Source organism: Pygocentrus nattereri, chromosome 29 (genome assembly GCF_015220715.1).
Source record: "Pygocentrus nattereri isolate fPygNat1 chromosome 29, fPygNat1.pri, whole genome shotgun sequence".
Lineage (NCBI taxonomy): Eukaryota > Metazoa > Chordata > Actinopteri > Characiformes > Serrasalmidae > Pygocentrus > Pygocentrus nattereri.
The window spans coordinates 15,844,645-15,865,303 of NC_051239.1; the positions used below are offsets into that span (position 1 = coordinate 15,844,645).

Genomic DNA, 20,659 nt, shown 5'->3' on the forward strand with positions numbered 1-20,659 from the left:
CTCTGCTCAACTTGCTAGCCATTCTTTACCATGTTCATCAGTGGTAAGGAACTCCACCAGAACACAGCTGACCAAGTATCTGGGTGGTGTATAATTCCCAGCACCAAGACAGCGAGTGCAGCACTGGTACAAACAGATAAGACAGCAGCGTTGCTGGAGCTTTTAAACACTAGGTCACTATTTTAAACAATAAGCCTCTCAGTCAATTACAATAGTCGCTAAGCACTCCTTCCTTCATAAAAGATCAGGGAAAAACTCCCACAGAACTGCTGGAAACAAATCTACATTGAGAATGACAGCGGCAGTAAATTCATCTGAAAGATGAGGCTGAGAAATGGTGGAAAGTTGTTACTGAGCAACGTAGGATACAGGACATAGTATCCCCATCGTCTGGAGGGTGGTGGCGTTTTCTGATTTTTGGATTAAATTATGCAGAAGACCGAACTCAAAGTTCATAACTATTAACAGACAGACATTCGCTGGCTATAGACTTTTGACTGATACTTGTCTGCTGGCTTCTATTATAGGTATCTGAAATTAACAGGCCTCCTGTTCTTTTACTGAGTACAGGGCACAGCATCACTGTGCATAGTAATCAATTTGATGCTACAATGCAGATCAAGATTGGGTTGAAAAACACTGGAGAATCCCTATAAATCTATCTGCCCACACCAAACTACATGTCTAAACACCTAACACCGCCCCTATACCACCTACTGCACTACAAATCAAACCTGCTTTGTCTTCCTTCTACTGTCAGGCGTTTTTTTAAAGAATCAGGCCACAAAGCTCAACAAAGAATCCCAAACCCACACTGCTGTCACTGTGAGCAGTGACCTTAAATACACCATCAGCACCCTCCCTAAAGCAGAGCGTCAGCGAACACACCGAGATCCCAGCATGCAATTCACCTAAGCCATAGAAACAGGGAGCGTACGAATGAGCGTGCGTGTGAGAGAGAGAGAGAGATAGATAGATAATTGTGATTAATTGCAGAAACACATGGACTCTGACCAGTGCTCAGGTCTGGCAGTAATACAAATCATTAACATGTTTTATTTATTTACTTAATTTATTATTAAATTGACGTAACTGACCTCAACCTAAAGTGAGGAGGGTAATTCAGCTACTGAACTGTAACAAAACAATCGAGGTATGAGGAACTCCCTTCATGTTATCCTTAACAACTCACTAACTGTTCCACTAAAGCATGTCACACAAAACAATGCTATCACTGTATTGGTAAACATTACGGAGCTGATCTTTACAGCCTACTGTATCAATGCAAGTCCAACCCTGTGCACAGACTTCAGTCGTTTGGTAATACGGTGCTTTTAATATATGCGCTTAGTTTTGCTTCATCAAGATTAGAGTACAGTAAGCTTGTAATATGCTCAAAACTATGCAAACTATGTTGACACAAACTCTATAATTCATTAATTTTTTGCCCCCTCAATTTACAAGCTTCTTTAACTTTTTCCATTGACAAACATAAATTATTAGTCAGTTTACTGGGAACTACTTAACCATCAATATGAAAACATTATAATGAATGTTTATCAACTCTCTGACTGACAACAGCAGGTTCTGTTCCCCTATGACACAAACCACTGTTTGGCCTTCATTTACTTCACATAATCTGGGCAAAATCAAACCATCCAAAGAGGCCTTAACCACAGCAACAGAAATATGTTCATTCAGAGCCTTGATTCAGGTTTGGAACTGATATTTTAGAACGTACAGTTCTGCTAATCTATAGCACTGATACTGCATTAAATTCCTTCATGTGAAATGTTTATTTTACTGAGAGATGATCAGCACATGCCCAAGAGCCTGCACCTTCCTCAGGGACGTTTGCTTTAAAGCCTGTGTGCAAAAAGGCCCCTGTTATATGACAAGCATGTGCTGAATATGAACACGTGCAAATGAATATATAAATAAATCTTGACTCAAGTGTCATTAGTGTGGGTTTAGCTGCATTTTTCAAAGCCACTGTATACGAAACGGCTATTTAAAGGACACTGGCTTTAAAAATGCTATGAAAAATGTTTAGGACTAGCTTTGCTTTTAAACTGAGCAGGTACTGAAATATTACCCACATCTTTTGACAGTGAGCTGCTGATGACGCATTTTAACCGTCAAATTCGAGCACTGAGTAATAACTGGTTAGAAACTCCCAGTCAGCAGATCAGAGTGATCAAAGACCGGACCACACGTCTTCATCCAGCAGCCCCGTTTCATTCGTGTAAATGTAGACTGTGGTGATGAGCTTAACAATGAGCTACTGAACGCATCTGAAGCAATAACTCACTGTAATGAGCAATAAACCCCGCGTGTGTTAACGTAGCTGCGCTCATTCACCCGAACGCTCACCCACAGCCAAGCAGCCAAGCAGCGAGTTAACCTTGTCCTACATACCTGGAGCTCGCACCACGCCACCTCCACCCACGTCTCGGTGTCCAGGCCCTTGTAGACGGTCTTGAAGGAGCCCCTCCCGAGCTCGATGTCGAACTTGAGAAAGCGGCCACCGGGTGAGGTGGCCACGGCCTTCATCTCGGCCTCCTCCTCGTTCTCTTCACTTGCGCTTTTCGTCGCGCTCGCTCTCCCGTCAGGCGAGTCGATGTTTAGAGCGGCGGCGGCGGCAGCGGCGGCTCCTCTCCCTCTCTCCTCGTCCGCGCTCGTGCTCTCCGTAGCACTGTCCTTATGTCCGCCTTGTCCCTGGCTCTCGGTGCTCGAGCCCTCCCTTAGGCTCGAGCGCATGGCCCTGCGGCTCCGGTCCACCACCAAGTTCCGCAGGCTTACGCTCGCGCTCACGCTCACGCACTCGGCCTCGGTCGGCTCGGACGGCTGCTCGTCGCTGTCGGCGAACCACAGGCTCCTGCGGATGAAGCGCTGGTGACGCGCTCCTCCTCCCAGCCGGTAGCTCGAAGCGCTCGGGTCGCTGCCTCCGCGCACCATCGCGCCTTCGCTAGCCGAGCCCGAGCCGCCACCGCCGTTCGCCGCCTCAGGAGCGCACGCGTTAACAACCAGATCGCGCCGCGAACCTGGCACGGAGGGACACTTGGATGCCGCGGAAGCGGCGGTGGTTCCGAGCCCGTCGCCGATCTCCATGCCGGTCTCTCCGCGCAGCTTTAAAAACGCCCGCTCCGCTTCTTCCAGTGCAGTGGGGGAAGCGGCGGCGCCGTGGCCGAGCTCGCCGCGGTGGGGCTGCAGCAGACGCAGGTCGTCAACATGGGGCAACGCGGGCTCGGTTTCACACTCCCACGCCTCTCTTCCAGCTGTGAAGGGAAAGCATTTCATCTTAAATGACCTACATTTTAACAACAGAGCCGTAAACCCATAACAGGACCGCTCCAGGCGGCAGGGCATGAATTATGGCAGGTGAACAACCAAACCAGAAAAACGTCGCACAAATAAGGCGAAGCGCACAGGCATGAATTACACGAATTACAGCTTAAACATCACTACGAAATTGCGAAATAACGTAGTTTCGACTGAATCCAGTTGTCACGCCGTCGTTTTCCTAGTAGGGCTAGGTTCGTTTTACCTCAGCCAGGGAAACCCAGTAACGGCAGGGCGCCTCGACCGCCTGCCGGATTTACAGGCGAGCTGAGGCGTCTCTTCAGGCAGGTGCCCGCAGTTCACACACGAGACAAGATAACACGACAGTTCGCTTCGGTAACTCACCGGTGACGTCCAGTTTATAGCCGGCGGGAACCCCCCCGATCAAGCAGTCATCTTAATGAGGTCCAGCTGAGCAGCAGAAGGGCTGTCAGCTCTACTCCGTCCACCTCTCTGACTCGAGCTGCTCGCACTCTCGCAGGAATGTGAATAGCTAGCTTGCTACGGGTAGCTAGCCAACGTTAGCTACGGCCAGACCGAGCGACCGTCCCAATGCTTAGCCGCAGCCGTGGGCAGAGGTGTCGCATTAGCTCTTTTCCTCGCCAAAGCACTTCATATCCAAGTCCTGTTTAACACGAGGAGGAAAGGCGGAGGAGTAGCGTCGTTTTTCTGAGCGCCCTCAAAAAATAACAATAAACGAGCCTCACGCTGCCTGCGGATGCTTTCCGCGCTGTATAGCTGAATTAAGATATCCGCTGCGCTTAAACGCGCGTCTTCGGCACTTTCTCCTTTAAAAAGCTGCACTCGACAGACAATCAACAAAACACCACCATGCCGCTTCTTTGTGTCTCGGTTTTCCCAACGAAATTTACTGCGTTCGTCAAAAAAGCCGACTTCTTCTCTAAGCCCGGTTTAGTAGGCGACATCGCCTACACGCCCATGGCAACGACGGGCGGCAGCAGCCAATGGGAGGGCACGCTTCGCTCGAGCCTCACCACTGTTTGACAGCGGAGGTGAGGCGCGAGATGAGCGATGGAACCTGAGGATGTAGCGCAGTGGAGCTGGGAAGTTCGATTCAATCGATCGAACCGACTCTTCAGACCTGTCCGAGTCAATGAATCGAACGTGCGATTGAATGATCTGTCGATTCACAGGTCAAGTCACCTTTTTCTTTCCGTCCTCCTTCACGTACAGTGACGTTTCGGGTCAGTGAATGAGTTTGGTGTCTTCTACTTACTAATGGAGCCGAACTGCCAACGTACGAGGCATAAACACACCTTACACACCGTTTGCAAGGAGAGTTCCTTGGTGCGCTACAACGCGAGCATCAATTAAACGCCTTTAGTCGATGACAAGAACGTAAACATTAAGTAGATTCTACAAAATCCAGATCCACTTATTGAAGACCGACTTGTTGAAAAGAACCGGTTCAAAAGAAGGACTCGTTCTCGTCCCAGCCCACTCGCAAAAGGAAATGGTACATTCCACAGATTCCTCCACGCCCCCATCACCGCGTGTCTTAATGGTGGGATCCAAGAAGGAATGATCACGAAGAAAACGCACTACAGACCCAAAGGACTGGGACTTTCCTGAATTGATTTCTGTCCTGTTTCTGATCATAGAATCACAGTTTAAGCAGACTTGTGCAGGTGTGGCTCATCCCTGCTAAGAAGGATCACAAGAAAGCATTAGGATTAAAATGAAAGCGTTTTGCTTTTTAATGGGAGTTTATTCATTTAGAATCAGGAATTAGGATCCTTTACACTGTGATGTCAAGAGTTTTTAAAGAGTTTTAAATCCATGAACTTGGCGGTGAAGTCTAAAGAGTCTGTAAGACATTAATGCTATTAAAGAACACAAAAAAAAATTATTTAACAATTTTCAACTGCTTGATACCGTTTCAAATATTTTCCCTGATTGGTAGCTTAAATATTGTAAATTGTCTTTATAGGACTTCGGACCACCTAGCATAAACAGTGATATGACATCACCACAACAAAATCAGGCTATATGTGCATGTTAGGAACCACCTCGAGCGAGCTATCTCAAAAAATGATCCGTAAACCATTCCTTATTACTGCTTTAAGGTGCACCCTTTGCTGATACAGGTGATTATTTGCAGACACCTTGCATAACCTCCACAGAAAAGCACCGTCAGTAGAATGGGACTCTCTGGAGCACATGAGCCTAAAATCACCATGCCTAGAGCTAATAGCCTCAGCTAGAGGCCAGCTTTGGGTTGTGGAGCAGTGGAATAGTTTTCTCTGAAATGATGGACCTCTATCCAATATCTTTGGGATGAGCTGGAGTGGCATTTGTGATCCATAACTATTCATCCAACATTAGACCTCACTAATACTCCTGTGGCTTAATTCAGGGAAATTCTCACAGCAATGTTCCAACATATAGTGGAAAGCCTTTCCAGAAGAGACAAACTCCCTATTAATACCCTTGATTTGAAAAGAAACCTTAGATGAGAAGGTGTCTATACAATTTTGGACACATGTAGTTGGACTGTAACATCTCTTATAGAAGTTATACAGCAAGCAACACAGAATGCATATATTATATGGATGTTTCAGAAACGTAGCGGTTAGAATAGCCGATGCATGCATCTGCCTGCAAGAGCTCCCCTTTCCTGAGCCATCTGCAACCCAATAGCTTCTTCTGCCAGTCAAAAACACTCCTGCTGCAGTGAGTGCAGCTTTTCAAGACAGGGGACACTGTAGGTGCAACATTTTCTAATTGACGGCAATGGACAGCACTGAGCTACACGTGCACACAGAGAGTGGCAATGCCTCACAGGTATGTCAGTTTTGGAGCCCTTTTAGTTACCTAGCTAGCCATGCTATTACGCTAACCTGTGAGGGAGAAGAGTCAGCTCTCTGAGTTTTGCAGCAGAATCATGCAGCCATTTAGTGTTGGAGGCATTGATATGGAGCTCTCTGTGGAAGTTGCTTTGACAATCCTTTTAGTACCTTGTAGACTCTCCATAACTCTCCAGCCCACTCTGATTTCAGTGCCATGAACTGCATGCTGGTCTAAGCTGGTCTGTAATGTTTTATGCTGGGCTGGTGCTGGTTTAGCTGGTCACCCGGCATGGTTATGCTGGTTGACCAGCATACCAGCATACATACACAACATATCGCTCTTGTCGGACCAAAACCTTGTATTTCCAAAATGGTAACTTTACAGGAGAAGGTAAAACTTACTCTACTGGTAATGTAAGTCAATGGAACCAGGCGTTTTTCCAAGTAATTTCAGATCATTTCTGTTGGTCCATTCATCATGAAATTTACACACAATATATAGGACCGCAGGTACTTTCAAGTCATGTCAAAACCTGAAAAACAACAAAAATGGAGAAACAAGGTTTTGTTCCGACAACAGTGATACGCTCTTTATAGCAGGGTTTATTATTTCCTAGACTTTATAGTCCATCCATCCATCTATCCATCCATCATCTTCCGCTTCTCCGGGGTTCGGGTCGCGGGGGCAGCATCCTGAGCAATGAAGCCCAGACCTCCCTTTCCCCAGCCACTTCCACTAGCTCCCTGGGAGGGATTCCGAGGCGCTCTCAGGCCAGCTGGGCGATATAGTCACGCCAGTGTGTCCTGGGTCTTCCCCGGGGTCTCCTCCCCATTTTATAGTCATTTTATAGTAATACTGATATCAAAAGTATTATACCTGAATCATATATTTTAGACTCTTTCAAGAAGACACCCTTTGCAATGAGGCAGCTTTGCACACTCTCAACATTCTTGATTCCTTTCAACAGTTACAACAGGAAATAAATCCACTCATGCATTAAACCTATACATAAACTGTGTGCTTTCATGGCTGTTTGTATGATAAATAACAATTTAAAGTAAATTATGTAAACTATGCACTATTTAGAACAAAATCAGTGATATGATGAGGTTTGTGGCCTTCATCCTTTGCATATATGCTTCATATACTCAGACTATCTTCATGGAATTCCTCTGTGAAATGTTATAAAATTCTGGCATCATTGTGGAAGTCATAACAAAAAATTTACTAAGTGGTATTTTCATAATGATAATGTTCCAGGAGAAGAGGGAGGATTAGGGTCATGTAATGGTATTAATAAGCCACAGGCAGCTACCCAGCAACTATGACCGAAGGATGCATCACTCAAGCTTTGAGCAAGTAGCCCCTGGATTCAAAGCACCTTCCACAGCCTGCCATAAAGCCTTGATCCACTATATTCCTCATCCTTGATAAAAAAAAACAAAAAAACAGTACTTTATTACCAGTTACAGAATTTACAGGCTGCTTTTAAATTAGATCACCAGATATATCAGGCATCTGTGGCGCACACTGCTGGTGGTGTGCCTAAAGCTTTCCTCTTACCTGCGGTGCAATTTGAACTTATAGAAATGTATACATGCCTGTTTTGTGTTGCTGTTGTTCTGTTGTTGTTGTTTTTTTCCACTGGGTCTCATAAGATCCTAGATATGCCACTATACTTAGGACAGTGGTGTCTTTTGTATGATGCAAGTTGCTCTTGCTTTATTTTTTTGTGATATTAAAGACCACCAATCAATAATATTTTATAAAATACAGCTTTATTTAGTGCAGTGAAGTAAATAGAAGGACTTTAACAATGTAAGTCACGGTTGAAATTTTATATATCGTCATTGCCGCAACAAAACTTAATTTCTCAGGAAAGATCATTTTACAGGAGAGGAAAAAAATATTCAAAATTTTCAAGGACATATAGCGGAACAAGATTTTGTTCAAGTCATTTTGTAATGTTTGTATTGGTCTGCTTATCATGAAACTCTAACACAATGTAAAGGGAAAATGAAAAGTGAACAAAAATGGAGATACATTTTATTCTGACAGCTATAATATGACAAAAGAAAAATAAACTGTGTGTGAGAGGAAGAGACCCGCCACTGACCTTAAATGAACTAACAATTATTTTCACAGGGTTGTTAAAACTGTAAATCGATAAATAAGTGCAAGAGAGTGGCCAGTATCAGATGACAGACACATGAAGAGGAAGGTAAACATGAGATCTAGACCTGGCTTCTAAATAATAAATACACCTTTTGTCATGGCTCCAAGCCTTAGTGATGAACACAAACTCAAGAACGAAGCCAACTTTCTCTTCTTAAATGAGAAACAATCAACTTTCCTTGGCGACAGGGTAACTATAGTTTAAATCTTGTCCATACATGTGTCAGAGTCCATGTCATCCAGCTGACAGCTCATTAAGCCATTTCACTTATAATAAGTAGAGATGAAATTTTACCAGAACCACTATGGGTGATTTCTCCCCATAAATGCAGCAGAAGGATGACAGGTTACAAATTAACACTTGTGTGTGACTGACCAGCCTGAGCATCTTCACCTTGTCAAAAAGGGCATTTAACCACAAGGAAAGGCAGAGATAGAAGGTTAATATTTTCATTGTGAATACTGTGAAGTACTAAGGGGCCCATATTCAATTCTCTTCTATATTCTGTTTTTCTTGTATTTCATCTCCACCCTATAGCCCATGTATAATGTTTGTTTGGTTTTACATACCTAAAATTGTTACATGACCATTTACTATTTTTTTCCAAATCTCTTTATCCCTTTGAATTAAACAGTGTTTCATTAAGAGTTTTTAAAAGGCAGAGTCCATTCATAAAATCTCTATGACGATGTTAGAATGTTAGTAGCTGAACTAGTTAACATTGATGGAAAACAAGTATTCAGACACATTTTTTTCTGTTATTTAACATACTTCCAGTGCATATATCCACTTCATTTTGTCTGTGTGCTAGGCCTCTTTGTCTTCTCCCATTTCTTGGACAATGAGATCACATTCTCCTCTAATATCCTCCTAGTTTCCTTCAATGACATGTATTGCCTCAGTACTGTTTGCAGCCCCATCTCATCATGCTCCTACTTTCGTACTTCACTGTGGCTATGGTGTGCTGAATTATTGCGAAAGAGTTCTATTTGTTTGAAGAGAGTGCATTGTTCTAAAACAGTTCTGATTTATCTAAAACCATGTGTGCAAAATTTAGACATGCTTCTCTGTGCTTTCCCAAAAGGAATTTTGTGTGGAGTATGGAAAAAATGATTGCCGTGCAGTTCATTGCTTGTTTTCTGTGTAACTGTTGTTCCTTCTGCTCCTGAAAGTCTTTTGGAGTGACTGCTTGCTAGTCTAAGAGAAAATTTGCGAGGTGCACCTTTGCATGAACTTTCCATTTCCATATTATTAAACCAGATGTATTGACATGGATATTTAAGGTCTTTGCTAGGGCTTTGTAGCTTTTGTCATTCAAGTGTTGCTTAATAATGTTGTCCCTGAGCCTTACGTTTCGCCATAATCGTTACTTCTTCATAACATCACATCTGTGCAATTAGAATAGTTTTCTTTTTATTTTTGTAATACTACTATCTCAGAAAAAAGGTACTAAACTGTCACTGGGGCAGTACCCCTTTTGCCACTGGGGTGTTACCCTCAAAGGTACATTTCAGTACCTTTAGTGAAGGAACATAATTGTACCATAATCCATTGAAATTATTTTTTCTAAGATGTATTGTCTCGTCTCCAGGCATTTTATATTACTGTTCTGTTTTTAAACATTAGGTTATGAAAAGATACAAATATGTACTTTTCCACAAGTTAAAACCTATTTAAGGTTCACAAGTGGACCTTAAAACTACTGTTGCACCTTTGAGAGAACATTTACATTGTTTGTACCTTTTTTCAAGAACTTTTTTATGAAACAATGTACCTGCTCCGAACCTTTATTTATAACAGGGTACTTTTTAGGACATTTTTTTTACATTTGTATAACTTTGTTTACATTCAAAAAATTCTATTTGTACACATCATAGTAGAAATCTGCCACCAATACTCCACCACTATCTCAAACTAATCAATGCAGTCCTTTTCCATGAACCAATGAGATTATATGTTTGCCCTGTAAAGGTGACTTGCCATCACTAAGAGAGACATGGCATGCCTTCTGAATCATCAACTTAATATGTTTAGGCCATCTGAGCTGGCAGTACAGTAAATGTACTTTATCTAAGTTTTCCCTTGACTTATAATTCAGCAAAAAAAATCTAATTTACCCAATTTTCCACTTACTCCAGGTGTACTTGATCAGCCAAGACATCTTAACAATAACCCAAATAGCCCAAATCATTTCTCTAAAAATAAGTCCAAAGTCCAAAACGTGTTTCACACCAGTTCCATGTCTTCATTAAGATTGCAGACTCGCCAGTGTGGTTTAAACAGTGGTAAAACAAACTATGAGCTATAAGAATAAACAAAACTTTGCTACTGGCAGCCATTTCAGAAAACATCAGGGCTGATATTCACAAGACAGGACTGATCATGGATCAGATTCCTCCATATTTATGATGGTCACTGTTACAAATACTGATTCTAGATCAGTGCTCCTACTCCTCAGTGAACACCTGGAGGGAGTTGAATGATGTTTTGGTGACATATTCTTACAGAAATTATTTGGAAATGGGCGAAGGCAGGTCACTTTCTCTTAAAATAATTTTAAAAAAGCTTTTCTGCTGCTCTGACACCTTCTGGGCGTGATTACAATGCGCATAGAGAAAAAGTCTACAATAAAGGATACTCTTAGAGCATACTCCCACCATAGCTGGTTGCCTTGTACCGTGTCCAAGCATGGTTGTACCTCTATCTCTACACCCTCGCTGCCCTGCACTTCCACTGCGCTTAACGTTCCGGACCAAGCACGCTTAAGTCATCACAATGTGACTTCTTGTATTGAAGAAAAGTCTCTCTCACAGCACAATGTGATTAATGGTTGTCCTTACTTTGTGACTTATTTTTAGTCCATTTGGACATGCTGACCCACAGCCTTGCTAGATTTATCAATTATACAAAGCAGCGATTCGTGCTGCATGTAAAGAAGAATTTTATGGAGACAGCTGATGTTGAGGGAGGCATCTACAGTTTTACTCACTGACTACACTTCACATCTTTCAAAAAAATGAGAACTAGATGCATTATTAACCCAAATACTCTCAAATGAATTGAAAAAGTGGGACAGTCGCATCTCTGATGACATGTTCAAGTTCTGCGCTCGGGCATAGTTAACGATCACACTGACTATGTACCGGGCCTGAACCCTGTCCAAGCCTGCCTTTTTAAGTGGACTCAGGCCTGATTCAACATACAATAGGCTCTATGCATGCTCTTCTTCCGCATTCCGGATCAGCCAGCTCTTTCACTTCCGGCACTTGTATCCAGCACACTGGCTAAGGCGTTTTTCACTCGGTTGCTTCAAGACTTCAAGATACATGACTAGCATTGGAGTGTTTTTGTCGTCTTGAGTAACTTATGGTGTGTGCAGGACTGACAGGTAAAACAAACAAACAAAAAAAAACAACTGAGTAATAGATAGGTTGAATTTATTACAATAAATCAGTTTTATAATAATAATAATAATAATAATAACGAACAATATAAAACAGGTTTATATACAAGTATATACAGATAATTTGCAAGATTTACATTTCGTCTTCAAAACAATATACATTCTCTGATAGCCTCCCATCACCTCCAACCCCAAAAAAGCCTAACACTTCTTCCATGTTCAAAAAAGCCCAGTAGAGGAGGTCACTTTGGACAACATCAGCTGACTAAATGTGAATGCAATACATCACAGGTTCCCAACCCTGGTTCTTCAGGACCCGTGCCCTACAAATTTTACTATTTTCCCTGTTCCAAACACACCCACTTCAAGTGCTGAAGGGCTTGTTAATCAGCTGATTAGTTGGACCAGGTATGTTGAGAGCAGGGCAAAATAATAATATGTGCAGTACAAGGGGTGCTCCAGGACAAGGACTGGGAACCACTGCAATGTATAAGCGCTATTCTGGTTTCTTTTCCTGAACCTTTACAAGGGGTCCGTTTTCATAGTTTGTCAGGAGGCATGCAGCAGTGTAGATGATTAATATTACCAAAAAAGCCAGAGTGGAATCTCAGTGTCAAAGAACTTGTGTTCTTTCACTTTGCGTAGGTGCTTGACATGCAGCCTGAGGTGTGCAATGGCCTGGGTTCTATCAGCCTCCTCGCCCCGTGTGTCATCCTCTGCCGTTAGCTTTCTCCTCTCCCAAGCCCCTGCTCTTTAATGTGGACCAGAGAAATTGTTCCACTCAAACAATGACGGAACCACTTCTTTTGTTACAGTCGCTGTCTTGGGGACAGGCCCACGAACCTGCTCTGGTTTTTAAATTCCCAGCTATAAACGCAGGTATGGGAACTGAAGGTGAGGTTCTTCCTCCACATAGTGACAATCCATTTTCCTGGTTTCTGCATCGGAGGGAAACGTATGAAAACTAAGCACACAACGTTGAGCTGTGGCGTGGTCGGTTCGTTGAAACTTAAAACTTATTTTCCTGAGACATTATTGCCACTTAACTAAAAACACAGCAACGGTACGAATTGCGGAAGTGTTGTAGCTGGCTGAGATTTTACCAGGAATTGAGTCAGCACTGTGCGTACATATAACCAATTCCATGGCACGATACAGAGCAATCACGCTACTGGACTTTAGGCGTCATTTGTGCTCAAGCACAGAACAGATTGTCTAGTGTGAGGACACCCTTATGGGATTTTTACAAAAGAGTTTTTTCCTGGACCCAGGACTGCTTGCTCTGTACGTTTGATGTGTTTGGTCAAGTGTGAAAGCTCTTCTCAAGCCCAGGAGTGCTCCAGAGGACCAGTCTCTGATCATCCTAAAATTGGTGGGCTGGGGTTCTTTGCAACTTTCTATTAGCCAAAGTAACAATATAAATAGTATTATTTGCTCTTTTTAACAAGTTGGTATTTTAAATTCTTAAATAAAAATCTGATGCTCATTAAAATAGCATGATGCAAATAAAGTGCTACATTGAAAAAGAGGAGGCAAATAGGCTATTTAATGTTATGAGTCATGCACTAATATGCCATGACATTTTGGGACAGGTGTAGCAACAGCACTCAAATACAGCACAAGTGCACTTACCTGGCCCACATACTGCACATCATAAAATTATAATACAGATGAGCCAAAATCAAATGTATAAATTGACCTGTTGTTCATAACGTGTTTGGAGCCAAAATTTGCCAAATCTAATCTTTTGGATTGGTGAACAAAAAGTTAAGCTTATTTTTCTGATTTTTTATTTTACTGAGTCTCTCAGGATGGTTTTGCATAAAATAAAAATGAACATAATTAGTTTGCTTAAAAAGCCTTGTTACTGCAGCTGTTAATGACCCACATGAGCTTAAGAATGTGATCCTAGTCAGATAATAGTGTAAGAGTCAGCACTCTCTATCTCTTATACTCACACACTCACACATAGCCTCCAAATCACTTCACTACTTAGATATATGTACTTATGGCCAGTCAATATCAAGTAAAAAATGAGGAATCACACAATGTCTTTCCACAAACACACACACACACACACACACACACACACACACACACACACACACACACACACACAAATGAACCTCTGGGACTGTAGATAAAAGGAAATCAATAGCAATTAAATTATGCATTACTGTAAATGTCCATTTATAGTACTGATTATAGTACTGAAGAGTACTATAACTTTCTCAAGCATAGGCAACAAAACTATTCATCCTACCATTGTATTATTTATTTGCTTGTGTGGAAAGAGATGACCCTATCTACGAATATATCAAATCTTTTCACTTCCACCCCTCCTCACCTCTTTCCCTCTCTTCAGGCCTTCCATGATCAGCATGTGCCCCCCTCCTCTCTGAATATGAACCACTATGCCAACAAGAAGAGTGCAGCAGAGAGCATGCTCGACGTAGCATTGTTAATGGCTAATGCCTCTCAGCTAAAGGCAGTGCTGGAGCAGGGCCCACAGTTCACCTTCTACACTCCCCTTATTACTCTCATCAGCCTGTCACTATGTCTGCAAATAGTGGTGGGTGTGTTGCTCATCTTTATAGGTAAGATTTACTAGGACACACAGAGATTTACTAGGACTTTGTTTTTGAGACAGTCATATCATGGGGAAAATGTTTTGCGAATACTTAAAGGGATAATATGCTGATTATACACGTCAAAATCTATGTGCCCGTCACATGGAGAACATTTCTGAATGAAAAAGAATGTTTCTAATGCACTATGTGGATCCAAAAAGAGATTTTTAGGGTCAAATTTTGACTCTTTTGAGAGTTGTAAGTCAAAATAACAAACTACATGTACAAACTATATATGCTGTTTTGTCAGATTTTGTCAGTGATGCCAAATATGGTTTTAAAACATTAATTTAAGTTTTAGTTTGATGTTTATAGGTTTCTCAACAATAAAAAAAAAGGAGTCAGGTCTTGTCTGGAAAGAATTCCCTGATGATGGCCATCGAGTGGATAGACTTTCCTATTAGAACTTTGGTTTCAAACCACAGCAGGTGGGACAGAAGGTGTTAAATCTGTTCAAATAATGGTTAGTTGTTCATAGGCACCAATTTTGGGGGTCAGTGGATTGTTAGACCCCTTTGCCAATCTGGAGGGAGGGGGTTTGGGGGTGTTGATGGGGGGGCAGTGCCTTCCCAATCCTATCACAAAGTTTGAGGAAAGCCAGCGTAGTGAAACTACACAGAACACTCTGAAAACTGGTGTAATTGCATGTAATACTAGGGATTTTAAGCATGCAGGGTTGCTACAACAGCCAGAAACACTGCTGTTTTCCACATGCACATGTTTCCCTTTTTAGTTTGTAAAAGACCATAATACATTTGTTCACCCTCGATAGCATTCTGACTTCTGACTCAGCAAAAGCCTGGTGGACCAACCAGAGAATCTGTTTGCAGCACAGAATTTTTAACTAGCATTTCATTTGATAATAGAAATGAATGACAGAATTTGTGGTTTGAAAGATTTGTTCAGATTTCTTTTTCATTTTAATTCATTGTTATGGAATATTTCATTATATATTGTGGCGTGGCATGAGCCTCTCCCCACTTATTAGGCAAATACCTTGTGCTTTAGTGCTTTAGTCTCTGAAATCTCTGAATTTTTGACCTGTTAACAGGAGCAAACAAAAACAAAAAGCAAGATGTGCTGCATTGCTCATGCCACATGGATATGGTGTTTTAAATGAAAAATATTAAGTAACTAGTCACCCATATCTATGGTTGTGAATCTATTTGCTGAAAGACTGCTTTAGTGGGTAAAACAAACCATATATTCATATCATATATGAAGCAGGCATATCTTGTTCACAAAAAACATTACTCATTCATTAACAAAACAAAATAAGGATTGTTGTCGATGTGCCCACCTTGTTTTCAACCAGAGCCATCTGAACACAAGTCATGGCGTACCCACAACCTCCAAAATTGTAAGTAGGAATTTCTGAAAATGACAGGGCTTGGGTTTCACTCTGTATGCTTAAAGGTAAACATGCTCCGTGGGGATAATGGAATATAATCTGGGAGTGTCTAAGTAGCTGACTACTGCAGTTCATTATGAAAATTGTTTTCAAAAATAACGCTCAAAGAGACCTTTGTGAATCAATTTGAGCCATTCCTGGATGATTAAGTTTTAGAGAACTTAAACATTTGGATTGTATAGGTCTGATTCTGAGACCATGCTCACTGTATCATTTATAGAAGCCAAATCAGTATATTCACCTATGTTGTCTTCTGAAACCTCCCTTATCACATCAAAAGTGCATGAGTCAAACTTGGAGATACACAAACCTCTAGTGGTTAAACAGGTGAACTTCAACAACACAAATTATTTTTTAATTCGTTGAATTCACCTTTCATCCACGACCATCAAAATAAAGCAAGCCTGTATAATTGACAGTGATCAGAGAAATTACTTTTTTAAAGAGTTTGCCAGCATTACCATGGTTTCTCATAACTTCACCTTCTAGTGAACTGTGGCATTATGCTAAACGACTTGAGAGGACATGAAAAAAAAGCACACTGAGTGAGATTTCATAACTAACACAACTTAACCAATTCAATCTGAGCATATATAGGACAGAGCAGAAGTGGAAAGAAAAACATATTCAAAGCTTAAATGGAGGTTAGTAACTTCTCATTACAGAAAGGACACAGAATCCACATGAAATCATTTTTAGTGAAATAATGTCTCAGGTCAGACAGCACAGGAGGGGACCTCCTTTCCTGGAAATTTGAACATGTCTACAAAAGATGCTCATACCAAAGTATAATGAGTCACATTTCAGGGCCAGGCTCGCCTTATTTGTGCTTCAATCAAGGCATCTTCCCACTCCAGAAGTGTAAACAAATGGGCTTGTTGACTGTTGTTCATACAAAGTAAATGAAACTAATTCAAAGCTTGCATGGAGACCAGTAACTTGTCATGTCAGAAAAGCACAGCAGGATATCTTAATTGCTGGAATTGTAAACGGGAACTTCACTACAATTGCTCTGGGATAGAGCCCTGTTGCAAGCCCCTGGTGTTGCATTAGCTAGATTGCAGGAAGGAGGGCTGCAGTTTGCACAAAGCGACACGGACACATGAGCCCCACAAATGCTTTCACTGTCTGCTCTGATGGGACTTCTTTGAAAATGTGTTGCAAGTGCAGCATAAGTGGACCAGCCATTTGTAAAGCAGTCCAATTAAAAGGGCCCTGTGAAGCTTCAACGTGGAAGAAAAGTGCATGGAGATGCAGGGGATTGAACCCTGGGCCTCATACACGCAACACATGTGCTCTACAACCCCTCAAAATGACGCACACAGCATGAAGTACAAGGCAGAAATGAGGCAAAGCTTGCATTGGGGAAGGATCAGTCAACAATCTTGGATACTCCCACGGGGCTGGTTCGTGTTTTTTCTTCCCTTCGGGTGGCCCCAAAAAGGCACAAACGGGGCTCGATCCCATGATCTTCGGTTTACAAGACCGACGCCTTGCCACTTGGCCATCGTGCCTCAGACAGCCATGTTTGATGGGGTACATACCATGGGGCAAACCTTCCTGTGAGCCACTGGCAGCAAAACGCACAAGTCTGAAAAGGCTTATGGGCCAAAAAAGGCACGGACGGGGGCTGAACCCGTGATCTTCGGTTTACGAGACCGACGCCTTGCCACTTGGCCACCATGCCAATGATGCCTTTCCAGAGGTCTTGTAAGCAATGAGGATTCTGCTTAAGAAGTCACATGTGCAATGGCCTAGTCACCATAAGAAACCCTTGTTAAAAAGCATATTGAGCCGTATTTCAAGAATGGGCCTACCTGATTCATGACAACACATGTAACATTTGCACATCCAGCTTGGGCTCCCTCAAGACATGTGTCACAATTGTTCTAAGCTTAAAGTTTTTGTCATGGTCCAGGTACACTTTGAGCAGACAGTTATTAAGATTGAGCTTACAGCAGGATTGTCCAATCTTATCCACAAAAGGCCAGTATGGCTGCAGGTTTTCATTTCAACAAAGCAGGAGATCAGTGATCAGCAGTTTGAAAACTGAGAGCAAGTGGATTCAGGTGTTAAACAAGCTGTTAGCCATCTTGGGGAATACATCACACCCACTGCATGCTACACTGCAATAACAGAGAAGCATATTCAGTGGCAGACTGTTACAAGCGCACTGTGTTAAGGTGTATCTTGCTAGATATGTCTCCCCATTGCTACTCGGCTCTATGGTGCATATATTATCTATCTACTTATATTTAAACGGGTTGATTTAAAATACATGTTCATGAAGCTTCAGTATGGAATCCAAGAGTATGGAGATGCAAAGGATTGAACCCTGGACCTCATACATGCAAAGCATGCGCTCTACCACTGAGCTACATCCCCACCTTGAGATAGCCAGATGCAAAGTGAAGCCTGCCATGGAGAAACATTGTGGCACAAAAAATAGGGTACTCCAGTCTAATTTGGTATAGTTCACGTCCAGCAGCCTTTCAAAGGCATGAATAGGTCTGATCGAGTAAATCTCCATGTGATCTATGTTGTTTTAAAGTAGAACAAGCACGCTGCAGCAAAGCTCACTATAACCATCCTTACAACTGCTGCCATGCTTTAAATGCGGTTTTGCAAACCATAAGCGTGTCTCGTTGGAGATGCTGGTGATTAAACCCAGGACCTCATACATGCGAAGCATGCGCTCTACCACTGAGCTACATCCCCTTCTCATGACAGCCAGGCAATAACGTGGACAGACAATGCTGCAAAAGAATGGTCATGACAGAGAACACGGTTTATGGTCATGGAACTCAAGCAAAAGCTACAGAAGGGGGACGGTTTAAACAACGATTTTTGCTATGTATCTATCTATCTATCTATCTATCTATCTATCTATCTATCTATCTATCTATCTATCTATCTATCTATCTATCTCACTTGTGTAAAGTAAAAACCTACAGCCAAACAAGCCCTTAGCACACAAGAGCGGACACCCCATGTGTACGGTCATGACACCCAATTTTCCTACAACATGGACCTGTGAGCTGAGTAAACAAATAATGTGTCTCTTTCGAAGGATGTTTATGGGCTGCCAGACTTAGGATTGTCATTTGCCACCGCTGCCAGGGTGGGCTACTTATATTTAAACAGGTTGATTAAGAACACTTGCTCGTGAAGCTTCAGTATGGAATCCAAGAGTATGGAGATGCAGGGGATTGAACCCTGGACCTCATACATGCAAAGCATGCGCTCTACCACTGAGCTACATCCCCTCCAGCAAATGCACGTAGCATGACCTACAAGGCAGAAACAAAGCAAAGCTTGCATTGGGGAAAAATCACTCAACGAGCGTGGATACTCCTACGGTGCTTTTTCATGTTTTTTTTTTTCTTCCAGTGGCCCCGAAAAAGGCACGAACGGGGCTCGAACCCGTGATCTTCGGTTTACAAGACCGACGCCTTGCCACTTGGCCATCGCGCCTCCATGGGTCGCTTTTGATGGGGCACGCACCATGGGGCAAACTTGCCTGTGAGCCACTGGCAGCAAAGCGCACAAGCCTGAAAAGGCTTATGGGCCAAAAAAGGCACGGACGGGGGTTGAACCCAGTGATCTTCGGTTTACGAGACCGACGCCTTACCACTTGGCCACCATGCCAATGATGCCTTTCCAGCGGTCTTGTAAGCAATGAGGATTCTGCTTAAGAAGTCACATGTGCAATGGCCTAGTCACCATAAGAAACCCTTGTTAAATAGCATATTGAGCCGTATTTCAAGAATGGGCCTACCTGATTCATGACAACACATGTAACATTTGCACATCCAGCTTGGGCTCCCTCAAGACATGTGTCACAATTGTTCTAAGCTTAAAGTTTTTGTCATGGTCCAGGTACACTTTGAGCAGACAGTTATTAAGATTGAGCTTACAGCAGGATTGTCCAATCTTATCCACAAAAGGCCAGTATGGCTGCAGGTTTTCATTTCAACAAAGCAGGAGATCAGTGATCAGCAGTTTGAAAACTGAGAGCAAGTGGATTCAGGTGTTAAACAAGCTGTTAGCCATCTTGGGCAATACATCACACCCACTGCATGCTACACTGCAATAACAGAGAAGCATATTCAGTGGCAGACTGTTACAAGCGCACTGTGTTAAGGTGCTATCTTGCTAGATCTGTCTCCCCACTTGCTACTCGGCTGTATGGTGCATATAGTATCTATCTACTTATATTTAAACGGGTTGATTTAAAATACATGTTCAGTGAAGCTTCAGTATGGAATCCAAGAGTATGGAGATGCAGGGGATTGAACCCTGGACCTCATACATGCAAAGCATGCGCTCTACCACTGAGCTACATCCCCACCTTGAGATAGCCAGATGCAAAGTGAAGCCTGCCATGGAGAAACATTGTGGCACAAAAAATAGGGTACTCCAGTCTAATTTGGTATAGTTCACGTCCAGCAGCCTCTCAAAGGCATGAATAGGTCTGATCGAGTAAATCTCCATGTGATCTATGTTGTTTTAAAGTAGAACAGGCACGCTGCAGCAAAGCTCACTATAACCATCCTTACAACTGCTGCCATGCTTTAAATGCGGTTTTGCAAACCATAAGCGTGTCTCGTTGGAGATGCTGGTGATTGAACCCAGGACCTCATACATGCGAAGCATGCGCTCTACCACTGAGCTACATCCCCTTCTCATGACAGCCAGGCAATAACGTGGACAGACAATGCTGCAAAAGAATGGTCATGACAGAGAACACGGTTTATGGTCATGGAACTCAAGCAAAAGCTACAGAAGGGGGACGGTTTAAACAACGATTTTTGCTATGTATCTATCTATCTATCTATCTATCTATCTATCTATCTATCTATCTATCTATCTATCTATCTATCTAT

At 42.5% G+C, this 20,659-nt stretch overlaps 2 protein-coding genes and 9 non-coding genes across 12 annotated transcripts in view; 1 reads left to right on the forward strand and 10 right to left on the reverse strand.

Moving 5' to 3' along the window:
- The window catches only part of LOC108432102 (serine/threonine-protein kinase WNK2-like), an 82,347-nt gene extending 77,978 nt beyond the window's left edge, over window positions 1-4,369 (reverse strand). The window contains exons 1-2 of one of the 2 annotated variants that reach the window (XM_017705702.2): window positions 3,688-4,369; window positions 2,419-3,278 (exon numbers count right to left, since the gene is read on the reverse strand). In XM_017705702.2, coding sequence (XP_017561191.1) covers window positions 2,419-3,111 — 693 coding nt within the window. In that variant the 5' untranslated portion in view covers window positions 3,112-3,278; window positions 3,688-4,369. The remainder of the gene's footprint in view (window positions 1-2,418; window positions 3,279-3,687) is intronic. The other variant, XM_017705703.2, reaches the window with a different exon arrangement.
- A 9,761-nt stretch (window positions 4,370-14,130) lies between these two features.
- Window positions 14,131-20,659, forward strand: part of LOC119262783 (ninjurin-1-like) — a 32,990-nt gene continuing 26,461 nt past the window's right edge. The window contains exon 1 of the mRNA XM_037536010.1: window positions 14,131-14,329. Coding sequence (XP_037391907.1) covers window positions 14,137-14,329 — 193 coding nt within the window. The 5' untranslated portion in view covers window positions 14,131-14,136. The remainder of the gene's footprint in view (window positions 14,330-20,659) is intronic.
- On the reverse strand, window positions 17,216-17,287 carry trnat-ugu. Its single transcript has one exon. It is a non-coding gene; the product is annotated as a tRNA-Thr (tRNA).
- On the reverse strand, window positions 17,389-17,460 carry trnat-cgu. Its single transcript has one exon. It is a non-coding gene; the product is annotated as a tRNA-Thr (tRNA).
- trnaa-ugc lies at window positions 18,087-18,158 on the reverse strand. Its single transcript has one exon. It is a non-coding gene; the product is annotated as a tRNA-Ala (tRNA).
- On the reverse strand, window positions 18,420-18,491 carry trnaa-cgc. Its single transcript has one exon. It is a non-coding gene; the product is annotated as a tRNA-Ala (tRNA).
- On the reverse strand, window positions 18,968-19,039 carry trnaa-ugc. Its single transcript has one exon. It is a non-coding gene; the product is annotated as a tRNA-Ala (tRNA).
- trnat-ugu lies at window positions 19,176-19,247 on the reverse strand. Its single transcript has one exon. It is a non-coding gene; the product is annotated as a tRNA-Thr (tRNA).
- trnat-cgu lies at window positions 19,349-19,421 on the reverse strand. The gene has a single exon. It is a non-coding gene; the product is annotated as a tRNA-Thr (tRNA).
- On the reverse strand, window positions 20,051-20,122 carry trnaa-ugc. Its single transcript has one exon. It is a non-coding gene; the product is annotated as a tRNA-Ala (tRNA).
- On the reverse strand, window positions 20,384-20,455 carry trnaa-cgc. Its single transcript has one exon. It is a non-coding gene; the product is annotated as a tRNA-Ala (tRNA).